This window comes from Trachypithecus francoisi, unplaced genomic scaffold (assembly GCF_009764315.1).
Source record: "Trachypithecus francoisi isolate TF-2019V2 unplaced genomic scaffold, Tfra_2.0 Contig01440, whole genome shotgun sequence".
Taxonomy (NCBI): domain Eukaryota; kingdom Metazoa; phylum Chordata; class Mammalia; order Primates; family Cercopithecidae; genus Trachypithecus; species Trachypithecus francoisi.
Genome location: NW_022681431.1, coordinates 16,613,846 through 16,627,638, shown reverse-complemented (window position 1 = coordinate 16,627,638; position 13,793 = coordinate 16,613,846). Strand labels below are relative to the sequence as shown.

The 13,793-nt window shown below is 36.8% G+C and overlaps 1 protein-coding gene and 1 long non-coding RNA gene across 23 annotated transcripts in view; one reads left to right on the top strand and one right to left on the bottom strand.

Annotated features, from left to right (window-relative positions):
* HMBOX1 (homeobox containing 1) overlaps window positions 1-13,793 on the bottom strand; it is a 182,537-nt gene that overhangs the window by 96,965 nt on the left and 71,779 nt on the right. For all 22 annotated transcript variants that reach the window (XM_033229672.1, XM_033229706.1, XM_033229637.1 and 19 more), the window contains exon 3: window positions 7,876-8,352. In XM_033229672.1, coding sequence (XP_033085563.1) covers window positions 7,876-8,352 — 477 coding nt within the window. The remainder of the gene's footprint in view (window positions 1-7,875; window positions 8,353-13,793) is intronic.
* LOC117094368 overlaps window positions 1-13,793 on the top strand; it is a 165,388-nt gene that overhangs the window by 85,113 nt on the left and 66,482 nt on the right. The gene's annotated exons all lie outside the window — the stretch shown is intronic.

Genomic DNA, 13,793 nt, shown 5'->3' with positions numbered 1-13,793 from the left:
AGACAATCTCGCTCAGTCGCCCAGGCTGGAGTGCAGTGGCGCAATCTCAGCTCACTGCAAGCTCCGCCTCCCGGGTTCACGCCATCCTCCTGCCTCAGCCTCCCAACTCACTGTGACTACAGGTGTCCGCCATTACACCAGGCTAATTTTTTTTTTTTTTTTTTTTTTTTTAGTAGAGATGGGGTTTCACTGTGTTAGCCAGGATGGTCTCGATCTTCTGACCTCATGATCCACCCATCTCAGCCTCCCAAAGTGCTGGGATTACAGGCGTGAGCCACCGTGCCCAGTCTGAAATATTTCTTTGAAAAATATGTATTCATATTTTATTTAAAAATTGTGTATACGAAAAAGAAAAAGGTACAAATAAATACATTTTAAAGTCAAACAAAATAACTGCTGACTAAAACGCAGGTGCAGGTAATATAGAACAAAAGCTTTCAAATGTGCATCGATAATCAGTGTGCAAGAGATAACTTCAGCGCTATTTCAATTGGCTTATATAAACAAAACAAATCATTTGGTTTCTAATACAACTATAAAATTAATCTGAAAATTTTTAAATGAAGTATTGCATTTCTATATATAGAATGATTTCTTAGGAAAATGAAGCTGAATTTAAAAGAATATTTGTTCGGGTTAAATAAAAAAATGTACTTTTGTGGGGGAAAGAATTAAATAGGTTTTTTGACTAATTTACATTGATATTTAAATCAATTTATTTCAAATCAAATTCATCTAGACACTAAATCATACAGAAGAGATAACACTCAATTATTGAAATAGGAAATATCCAGTTTGTAAATTATTCACAGCCTTGCAGCATGATATTATTAAGGACTGCACAAGACAGAAGGAATCCCAAAAATCTGTCAAACAGTAGCAATTCTCATTTTTAGATATTTAACAAGTTTCTAAGTATCAATAATGTTTAAAAACATAGAAATAAACAGACACAGTGGGTCATGCCTGTAATCCCAGGACTTTGGGAGGCTGAGGCAGGCAGATCACTTGAGGTCAGGAGTTCAAGATCAGCCTGGTCAACATGGTGAGACCTCGCCTCTACCAAAAATATTTAACAAATAGTTAGGTGTGGTAGCATTCACCTGTAATACTAGCTACTCAGGAGGCTGAGGCAGGAGAACTGCTTGAACCCCAGAGGCGGAGGTTGTAGTGAGCCAAAAACGTGCCACTGCACTCCAACCTCGGTGACAGAGCGAGACTCCATCTCAAAAAAAAAAAAAAAAAAGAAAAAACTCTTTACTGCTTCACCAGAGAGCTTTTTCAAAAAGCAAAAGAAAAGACTTAAAAGATAAGGGTGTGCATGGGCAAGACATTTAACAAAGCTGGGCCCTGGCTGTATCATCTGATAAAATAAACGCATTGGCCAGGTACAGTGGCTCACTCCTGTAATCCCAGTTACTTGGGAGTCTGAGACATGAGAATTGCTTGAAACCAGGAGGTGGATGCTGCAGTGAGCCAAGATTGCGCCACTGGGCAACAAAGTGAGACTCCATCTAACAACAACAACAACAAAAAAGCATCAATACTCCCTTCACAAGGCTTTTAAAGATTTGTCTCCTAGCAATGAAATTAAATATTGTGTGTATACATATGTCTGTAATACATAGAATCAAAAATTAATTGCAAATTTTTTTTTGAAATTGTAAAAATACTGAACATTGACTATTATTTTATAAAATTTCAGAAAGATTCCCAAGAAAAGAAGAAACAAATGATCTGCTGTAATCATGTAAGACCGAAGTAAACATCTGTACCAGGTACTTTAAGGTAGCATTAAAAGAATTCTATACACAAGCAGTGATGTGTCATTTAGTTGGTTTCACTAGGTATTTTCAAAATACTAAACACATTCTATTTTCATTGTGTCCAATTCTCTTAAATATTTTTAAAAGTTCCATTCTAGTGGGTTAGCTTTGTTGTTCAAACTTTGACATCACCCCCTTCCCTCATTCTCTCCTCATTCAGCCTTCTTCAAGGACCTGCTACTCCTATTGTCCTCATTGTAATCTAAGAAATCACCACTCTGTTAGTGTAAAAACTTCATTTACTCTAAATCTAATTATCTTATCTTCTCCCACCCCTCACTTCCTCTCTTCATCTGCAATTTTACATCCTCCTTAAAAAGAATAAATCCCCTCCTTCCTCTCTTATAAAATCTCATACTCTTCAAGATTTCTATGCCTCAAGTCTTATGGAATTAAAGTGAAGAGCAGGCTGATCTTGTCTTTCACTCCACAGCTTACTTACTTCAAGATAAGATACCCACCTGATTTGTAGCTAACCAGTTCAAGTCCATGTCACTGCCTCCTACTGCCCTTTTGAAATCATTGCCATGCTAGATTCATCTAGTGATTTCCACACCAGGATGAAATTCTTCCTTCCCACCCTCCATTGCCATTATTTTTATAACTTGCTAAACTTTCACTGTTACTTACAGACCTTTCTTAATATCTGGATGAATTCATCAGTAATGCCTCTTTGTGGAATCCCCAATTTAACTGTCATCTATTCAAAGAAGTTCTCCCTGATCTTCACAGCTAAAAAAGGTGTCTTCCTGCAATGGCTAACTTTAACATTTCAATACTACTACTCACATGCTAATATATTACATGCTGTTCTGTATTATAGTTGTTTCTAATCTTGTCTTATCTCTCCTACTGCGCTGTAAAGTCCTTAGTCCTTTAGCACAAAGATTGTGCCTTATTCATTTATGGGGTTTGCATATAATAGAGCTTAATTTGTTCAATGAATGAACAGTTCTGTAGTTGGAGATAAAAGGTTGTAAAATGGAAAGCTCGATCTAGATAATTTATAAAACAGCTTTAAATTTTTATTCTCAAATAGATTTAAGCTTACCAAATCAGAAAGGAAAAGAATTATTTATAGTAGTTCAAAATGACATTGCTTCCTTTTCTAGAACAAAGAATAATAAAGATCACCTGTTTTAAAAATGATATGCTTTAAGATCTTCCATATTTCCATAGTTAATATACACTGCACATTTTTTAGGATCTCTGAAAGGTAATCATCTATCTGAAAGACTTCCAGAGATGAAGCAACACCTGCCAAGACAGACTATTTCACGCTTGGAAAAATACAATGATGTACAAATTTCTTTCACATTTGACTAAAACCTATCCCCATACATTTTTACCCATGGAGACAAAGTATAACTTTAAATTTTAAAAAATCACTCAAAAATAAAAGTTACTATATATGTATCAATAACATAGTAACTGGATATCATGACCATTTTGTCTTATCTACAGAACATGCACATCCTACATATGCAAGTAAAATACTTAGCCTATAGATAACCAACTTAGAATAAAGCCTCAGTTTTATACAAAATACATCATAAAATTTAGTACATGGGTGGTTAAGAATAATATATTTAATGTATGGCATTATTAAATTCTGATAAGCTTCATTTAAATTATAACATCATATGTACATAAAACACACACTAGTATCTATACACTATATTAGCAGATGTGTATAAATACATACCCCTACACATATATTTGTATATTAATAGATGCATTTTTAAACATTAATATGTAAAATAGTTCTTTATTTCTGGCTTTAAAGTCCTTCCTAAAATGTTATATTCAACAATCTGTTAAATTCATATCCTAGTTTACCTTTATTTTTTTAACCCTAACTCAAAAATGAAAAAAGTGAAAGCTACTTTCTTACTGTTTCTTAATGAGTTGATATGGTGTACAATTATAACTTGATGAAGTTATACAAAAAAATCTCCATTATGGGCTGGGCACAGTGGCTCATGCCTGTAATCCCAGCCCTTTGGGAGGCCGAGGTGGGCGGTTCACTTGAGGCCAGGAGTTCGAGACCAGCCTGGTCAACATGGTGAAATCCCGTCCGTACTAAAAATACAAAAATTAGCTGGGGGTGGTGGTGCACACTGTAATCCCAGCTACTAGGGAGCCTGAGACATGAGAATCACTTGAACCTGGGAGGTGGAAGTTGCAGTGAGCCCAGATTGCACCACTGCACTCCAGCCTGGTTGACAGAGTGAGACTTTATCTCAAAAAAAAAAAAATCTCCATTATGTATCTTGAAATTTTTAGGAGCGAAATTTGTAAAGTGAATGAATTATAAGATTTTTAAAACTACGTCTTATGTTTGAGTTGAGGAATGTGAACAAGCAAGAGGTGAAACACACAGGTAGAAAAGGAGACAGGAAAGCATTCAGATACCCAAGCTCCCCCACCAGAGACCTCCGCTTCCAGCAGGCTATAATATCACCATAGCATCTAGTGATCAGCAAGGGCAGTATATTCCTAAAAGAGCACAGAATACTCAGAAAGATCCACTGCTCAAAATATTTCTCTAACGTTCCACTAGATAAAAATTCACATGTTAAGTGATTGTTTTGAAGCAGCAAATATCATGGGGGAGGGGGATGCGAAGCCCATTAAGGCAATTCATACTTTGTCTCATGTTAATTAACTACTTTTTCTAAAATCTTATTAAAATCTACAGACCCGAGGCGGGCGGATCACGAGGTCAGGAGGTCGAGACCATCCTGGCTAACACAGTGAAACCCTGTCTCTACTAAAATTACAAAAAATTAGCCGGGCGAGGTGGCGGGCGCCTGTAGTCCCAGCTACTCTGGAGGCTGAGGCAGGAGAATGGTGTGAACCCGGGAGGCGGAGCTTGCAGTGAGCCAAGATCGCGCCACTGCACCACTCCAGCCTGGGCGACAGAGCGAGACTCCGTCTCAAAAAAAAAAAAAAGAAAAAAAGAAAAATTTATTTGGAGAGGCAATGTACACCAGTGACATATTGATAATAAAGACATAATTTAGGCTCTGCCACTTAATATTGAAGTTCTCTTGAGCAAAGTATTTAATTTTTGTGAATCTCAGTTTCTCTGATCAACCTCACATGATGATTTTAATAAGTGACAATGTCATCCAATAAACTTTCCCACTGATCCAAGGTTGTTTTTTTTTTTTTTTTTTTTTTTGAGACGGAGTCTGGCTCTGTTGCCCGGGCTGGAGTGCAGTGGCCGGATCTCAGCTCACTGCAAGCTCCGCCTCCCGGGTTTACGCCATTCTCCTGCCTCAGCCTCCCGAGTAGCTGGGACCACAGGCACCGCCATCTCGCCCGGCTAGTTTTTTGTATTTTTTAGTAGAGACGGGGTTTCACCGTGTTAGCCAGGATGGTCTCGATCTCCTGACCTCGTGATCCGCCCGTCTCGGCCTCCCAAAGTGCTGGGATTACAGGCTTGAGCCACCGCGCCCGGCCCAAGGATTGTTATTATCTACAACCTGAGAAGCCTAAGAGAGGGACACAATGGAGGAAAGCAGGAGTGCAGCAGTGGGTGAGGGTGCAATGGCAGAGAACCAGAGAGATCTAGAAGGACCACTGAGACCCCAAGATGATCAGGAGAACCCAAAGGAGCAGTTCTAATAAAGAAGCAGAGAAATGGAGAAAGATCAAGTGTCCTGATTATGCGACAAGTGGTAGTACATAAATACTGATAACAAAGTATAAACCTGTATATATTTCACAGTGAAACTGGAATGGGTATAATTACAGGATTTAACTACAAATCCCAGTCATTGCTAAATAGGGTTTCGCTTAGTTTGAGCATATATTTGAATTAAAACATCATGCCAACCTATGAGTTAAAAGTCAAGTTTTTAGACCTTTATTTTTCCAGACAATCTTCTAGAGACTTTTACTAACGAGCTTTCCCATACTTCTTGTTAGTCTTATACACGTTTAAGAATTAACTGTTATGTCAAAAGCTTATCAAAACTGATGAACAGCAACACCACCGAAAAAACCAGGTTGGCATCCTTTTTAAATTTTTGATATCCTCTCTACTCAGAATAATTAAAAGCTAATCTTGTTATGTTTCAATGAGTGAAGTAACTTTTATTTGCCCAAATGGTTCTCCCTCTTAATCATAACAACATTAAATTCAAAAGCAACACCTGAACTTTGGTCACCTACTTTAACACATGAAAAAGAATTCAAACTCAAACTGATCTCTTTTATTTTTAACTTATAAAAAAATTAGCTGAGCGTGGTGGCACATGCCTGCAGTCCCAGCTACTCGGGAGGCTAAAGCAGGAGAATCACTTCAGCCCAGGAGGTGGAGGTTGCAATGAGCCGAGATCACACCACTGCTCTTCAGCCTGGGTGACAGAGCAAGACTCCGTCTCAAAAAAACAAAACAAAACAAAACAATTACTTGTAACTGTAACTGCTGTATCATATTATTCATTACAGGTATTAATATTATACTTTATTTATACTGTATCTGGAATCCAGATAAAATAGTTGATTTAGCACAGAATTTCATATAATAAACATCTACCTAAAAATAAATTCAGGACAGTTTGAAGGATATTTCAACATTGTGGTACTATTGGACAGATCTTCCAAGTGGCAATATTATGTGTCACTACTATTCCATCTTGAAGTCTAAAAATCTTTAGGAAGAATTATAATGATACTTATAGGTACTATTTTTATTTCTGACAAATTCCTGCTACAGTTTCTTTCATTATCTACTGTAACTAATTTATTTGCAGGCTCTTTCCCTTCTATGGTAGTGGAAATCTACTGAAAACAATACCTTTATCATCTCTATTCCTAGAGGAGTTTTTACAAAACTCCTCAATTCCAACAAAAGTAAATAAACTAGTATGGAACTCAAAGTCTCCCAAAACCTACATTGTTTCCTGATATATTATTCTTATTACATTGTCTTACCTGTCAGAAATTTTTATCAGACTGAAGACACGCCTTGCCTTTTCTACTCTTTACTATTCCCTTAATTTTAAATAAAGTTCCTGTATTTTAAAAACAAATGCTATTCTTTACCATTTAGGTCAAGGTCACCCATTCATTAAACATATTAGGCCCTTACCATGTGCCAGGGAAAGTTCCAGATCCTGGAGGCACAATAATGGAAAACACATGGTATTACCCTCAAAGTGTCCCAGGGTCCAGTGTGAAGCCTTTCCTAATTATCTCTGTTGAAAGTAGATTTCTTGTGGGCTGGGCTCGGTGGCTCACGCCTGTAATCCCAGCACTTTGGGAGGCTGAGGCACATGGATCACCTGAGATCAGGGGTTCGAGACCAGCCTGATCAACATGGAGAAACCCCGCATCTACTAAAAATACAAAAGAGCTGGGCGTGGTGGTGCATGCCTGTAATCCCAGCTACTCAGGAAGCTGAGACAGGAGAATTGCTTGAACCTGGGAGGCGGAGACTGAGGTGAGCTGAGATGGCGCCATTGCACTCCAGCCTGGTCATACAGAGCAAGACTCCATCTCAAAAAAAAAAAATAGTAGATTTCTTTTCTCAGTGTTTAAAACTCTAAGAGTTCTTACATTTATAAGACAATGTGTGTGTATGTGTGTGTGAGTGTATGTGTCATCTATTGCTATAATTAGAACCTATATAATAGGTACCCCAAATTATTTTCTTGATTAGAATGTTGGAGAGAAAAATTAAGAGTGTATGTATTCTGTATCAAGATAAAATTATCCCTCAGAAAAAGTACTTACTACAGATTTCGGGATTAGAATGTGTCTGTTAGTCAGAAATTAGCTATTAGAGTCATAGAGAAGATTAGTGTTTGATAAACAGAGAATGGAAAAGACTTATCAAGCAGCAAAGAGAAAGGACTGAAGTAAAGAAGAGAAAATTTAAATTAAAAACATAAAGTTTGAACTTCCTTTCATCTCCAAAGGTGGGAGAAGGAAGTTACAGTTCTTATAGCTAAGTAGCTGAAATGCAGCATACTATTTAAAAACAATCTAAGAATACAGATGTTTCTAGGGACTCTGAATAAGCAAAGTCACTAACCTCATTAATTCTTCCACTTTATCATCTACATCTAGGTCCTCTTCTGAGGCTTCAAAACTGTATGACCTCTGACCCATGCTGTTTGCATGGTAGCGAGTTGGTGACATCTTTCCATTGGATGTAGATAATCGCTCATTATTCTCCCTCCCATTTTGATTGGTAGTGCAAGGCTGTGGGGAAGTATCATAACTGTTGCTAGGTGATGGGGACATTCCCGAATGCTGCGTCTGTGTGGAAGCTGTAGCTGTAGAAGAAGATGCTGGGACATTGTTGGTACTATTCCCATATGAACTTCCTCCATAGCTGGACCTTCTTCCAAACTTGTCACTATGTTCTTGATCAAGACGGTCCAAAGTTTCCAAGGCATGGAGAATTTCATGTTTAGTCATTCCAGTACGCCGAAGTCGCTGAAGCAGATCTATCTGCTCTATGGTAAATCTGGGTTCATCTGTATAATGAGACATGGTTTCCAGCAAACTGAAAAAAAAAAAAAGATAAAAAGAAGTCTCTTTATTGACAGTATCTACCAAAGCACATATCATTAGAGAATGCTCAGAAGATGCAGTATTTCTACACAAGCTTCTTTACTGAAAAGGAAAGTATGTCCCATGCTAGAATGATTGTGCCATGGCAAATGGATTGGTACAGATACTAAATGTGTTAGTAGGTGAACATAGGTGTAACATAAAACCTAATTTCATATGGCATGCAATTTACATTTTCCTCAATTTTGGTAAATATCAGAACCAAAATTTTAGTTATGTAAATAATACCAAAACAACAGATTAGGTACATGGAGTGCATTAAACCCAGGTTATGTGATAACTTAGAAGTGTTTTGCCCATCTCAAGTGTATTACTCTACATTAGAGTATTAATGGAAAATTGCTGAAAAAATAGTTTGTATTATATTATTTACCAACTATTAGCTACACAGACCTAGGAATTCTCTACAACCTCATTTAGTGAAAACAAATGATTTGCTAAGCTAAGTCCAAGCAAATGCTAATAACCAGCAAAAATATTTCAGTGGAAAAGAGAGGTACATTAAAAAAAAAAAAAGCACCATTTCATTCACTACTTAGCAATTTCCTAAGTTTTTCATCTCTGGTAATGCATTCTCTCTTAATAGCTACCCTGAGAAATAGATCTTTCGTGGTTGTAGCCAGACAATGCTATTCATTTTTCTTAGGAAATTACTTTTACATGTTTCCTTTAACTAGCACAAGATACTGCAGCATATCAGAAAATGTTTTCTTAGGGTGAATAACAATATTAAGAGAGTAGTCAAATACTGTAAAAATTCTCACTGCTTGAATTCCTCTGTTGTTGTTGTTGTTGTTGTTTTGGATACAGAGTTTCGCTCTTGTCACCCAGGCTGGAGTGCAGTGGCACGGCCTTGAGTCACTGCGACCTGCACCTCCTGGGTTCAAGTGATTCTCCTGCCTCAACCTCCTGAGTAGCTGAGATTACAGGCACCTGCCACCAAGCCTGGCTACTTCTGTATTTTTAGTAGAGATGGGGTTTCAACATGTTGGTCAGGCTGGTCTCAAACTCCTGACCTCAGGTGATTCGCTCACCTCAGCTTCCCAAAGTACTGGGATTACAGGTGTGAGCCACCATGCTTGGCCTTGAATTACTTTCTTATAAGATCTGACTTTCCCATTCAAGATATTTTGAAGTGGTGATCTCTTTATTTTGATATTTATTGTTCTAGTGCCAAATATAATGCATGGCATGCATAGGCTCTCAATAAGTGTTTGCAGATGGAAATTGATGTCAACAAGTTTTTTCATCTTTCTCAAACAAACATCTGCTCTGGGCCAGTGCCCCACAGCTATTGAAAGTTTCACTGTTTCTTTGTCCTTCTACATGAAAACTTTATTGAACAGTCACTTCTAAGCAGGAATTGGGTAAGAGTTTCACACATAACATAATCTCATCCAATTTTCACAGCAACTCTCGTGGTAGATGTTCTTTATTCATTTCATTTTATTATGTTGATGGATTGATTGTTGAGGAAACTGAGGCTCAGAGTAGTTTTATACCTTACAAAAAATCTGAGTAAACATTAGGAAAAAGATTTAAGCCTAGATCTTATTGACTCCAAAAGCACACATCATTCTCCTTTACAATACCTTGCAGGACTTAACTGGAAACATATGATTTGGGACACAGGCTATTCTACTCCTTTAAGTCTCATTTAAAGCCATTTAGATAAAAATACTCCAATTACTGATGAACCTAGGGGTCCTAGTAATAGTTTTCTACATTTAAAATCTTTGCTCCATCTAGAATTTTTATTGACTTAACAAGTATAAAAAATTGGGGCTTTATTTCATCCCAAATGGACAGCTAGATGTCGTATGTTTTTATTGAATATCTGTCTTCTCCTCTGATGTGAAATGCTGCCTTTATCATATACACAATTTCCATATGAATCTGCATTACCTTTGGATAGTCTATTCCATTTTACTGATTGTTTTATCTTTCAAATTATTTTAAAAATAAGTAGGCAGAAATCTAGAACTTTAGATGAAATCTCCCTAGTTTTAAAAACAAGCTCATTAAAATAAAACACAACCAAACACACATATTCTGTGGACCTAAACATGTTGCAGGCCATTTGTGCCCACGGGCCACAGTATCTGCCCTACACCTACAAATGTTACGGTCTGATTTCTTCCGTACTCACTTGTAACAAGCTAGGCACCATTTTAAAAAGACCTATTTTCATGATTATTATATTCTTTCTTGATGGCCTAAGTTCCCCACACAATATTTTGTAATGAAAAAAATTAAACATAAACATTATTATTTTCCCTTGAAAATGAAGTAGACCTGTTTGTTGCTATCTTCAGCCTTCATGCTATCAAAGTATTTCATAAAGTGATCTTACTTTAGATGACTTCAATAACTGTTTTATTATATGGACAAAAATTCCCAATCACAGTATTTTCCTACAGTATTCATATCAGAGCAGTTAGTTATCTGTATACGGTTCTTCAAACTATTCCTGGTATGGAGCAGCACTCTGTATTAGCATAAAACAAAAGTAAGTTATATGAATTTCACTTATTACTGAAAAGTATCCATCCTAACACTTGAATTAGAATTGTCAAAACTAAAGATTTCACAGCATTAGAACCACTTTTACTGACTATTAGAACCACTTTTATTCCAAGTCATAAAAGGAGAAACAATAGGCCACCTATTACTTTGTCTGCCTAGAACACCTCATTGTTTTCAAGCACATGTTCTTGGGCTATCACTCATAATACTCCACCTTCTGGCCAGTGGGGTGGGGGCACAAGAAAGCCAAACTTTGCTCTCCCCACAATTTTCTAGTCAGACGAGGGGAAAGATGAACAGTCACCATAACTGTGCTCGGTTTCAGGAAGATATTAGTCTGGTAAATTTCTTATTATACAGAAGCAGCTAGTTCATGGGAAGATGAAGCGGACATACCAAGAAACTTAGAACAGACCGATGGCGAAAGCTGTGCAGTGCTCATATGCCTTGTTCCAGTACTCCCTAAGCCCCTGATACATCCCTGCTCTTCTTGCTGTTTTGTTTCATCAGAGAATACATTTCCCTTTATGTATCACCTTGTTCAAATTAGATGTCTGTGCCCTGCACTGAGAGGTCCCTAATGCAAACATAACCTAAAGCAAAATGATCCACAATTGCTAGAATGATCATTCATATGATCACTACAAAGCAAAATGATTAAGAGCATAACAAACAGGATCAAAGCATGCATGTGACACTGAAGATACGATATTTTACTGAGAAAACGCTGAGACTAGAAGCTCTCCTGGATATTGAGAATAATGTTCCAATGTGTACTAATATAAACAAAGACATATACACTGGCATTTCAAAATTTTATTTCTCATAATTTACCTAGTTTAAGCACATAATCACGAATTTATGGCAGTAAATGACCTACAAAGGTCATCTAAGTCCATGATACCAGCAATTCTTTTATAACAGAAAAAGATAACATGTAAGAATTGAATTAATTTTCTTTTGCACAAGGATTGTTCACAGGATAAGGAACATCTTTCACTTTAAATTACTAATCTGAATGCAGACTCAGGCCAACAATAATTGAAAATGATGTGAGAAGAATTTCAACACTGTAATAACAGAGAATGTTTAAGGCATAAAAGAACAATTGAATTCAGGAATTATGGCTCAGTTCATAAACTGATATTCTAAGAAAATATCATACCATAAGACCATAATAATAACTTTTCTACAATATATTTTATCCTGACTTGAATATGTACCTAAACCCTTCTTGGATAAGGCATGAGGTCCAGAATATAATTTCATAAGCTAAATTCTACAAACACATAGAACAGAGAAGATTAAAGCATTCACAAATAATTAACCTTGAAATAACATGGGTAGAAAGGACATTACTACCTTACTTGTAAAGCACCAACAGTTAGTAAAATTTTATTGAGTAACAGCTTTTTCTTTAGCATAATTCTGCTGTCTTTATTTTTATTATCTAGAATGACTAGGCAAAATAGGTTAGTTTTGTTTTGCATATATGATATTTACTGCATGATAATTTAACACACTCTAGAGTCAATCACAATATTTTTATCAGAGAGTGAACTCTCCATCCTCTCAGGAATGTCACCTCATTATCAAACCGTATATGTGAGTTACTGTCACAACTACTGGACTTCAAAATACATATACACTCAAGAGCCTAACAGACAGTTTGGGAGCTTAGGCTGTGGGAGGGCTACTCTCTGTCAGCGGCTTCTCCAAAACCGGAGAGCTCAGGCTGCAAAAGACCTCAAAGCTTTTACATCTTGCAGGCCAGCACTTTCTAGCAATGAGGGGCCTTACTTGTGGTCTCGGATCTCAGCTATGGTGGTCAAATCAGCTTCTCCCAAGAACTGCTCATATAAAGGTACACTTCCACTTTTAGCCTTCACTTGAACACAGAGGCCTCCTTTCATCATAATTGAGTAAAGACACTTTAATAGCTTTGGAACACACTCACAATGTGGTTAATGTACCTCATTTATTGAGTGTATTCCCTGTGAAGTCTGTCCATGTTACTCTCCCCATCTTTAAGTACTGTGAAGTCAAGAAAAAATTCTCTTTGCATGGCAATTAACACTGTGATTCATGAAATCATACTTTGATCATCTTATTTCTACCATATGTAACAAAAATCCAAGTACAAACATGCACATTTATAGAGGGAGATACAAATTAGGTGTGGAATGAGAAAACTGGAGACCATTTAGACAAAAACCATTCATTTAAGCCTACTAAGTAACAGATCCTATGCGAGGCACAGAGGACACAACAAGGAACAAATCACGCAAAAATTCACAGCTTCATGATGCTTACATTCATTTCAGTAACTATTAGACATCTTACTGTTTTCAATAGCCATTAGACATCTTAACTCTCTTGAATGCTTAGCCATCTATCTCAGAAACTTCTAGGCTTTGAGCAGTTAAAAATAATAAGTAATTTTATATTCAATTTAAAATTAATGTCAAAATTCAAAGTTGAAAATAGAAATGGTAAAAGAGAAGGCTGATAGACTAAAAACAGCTATTAGCAAATAAATTTTTTTAAAAAGTTGGGAAGGGAAACTAAGGCCCAAAGAGGTGAAGTGCCTTCCCAAGGATATAGCTACTTAGCAGAAAGTCAGGCTACAGTTCACATCTTCCAGGTCTGTTCCAGAAACTTTTCACTGTATTATAGAATCTACTGGGGTGGGGGGGGGGGAACTATAATGAAAAGCCTAAATAATAAGGAAAACCTCTCTTAATATCTACTTATTGTATTATAGAACTGTCAACCAAAACGGAAGGAATTTAAGCAAAGTGGAGACTCCATCAAATTTTAGAAAATACTTATGCTAAAGGCACTCTG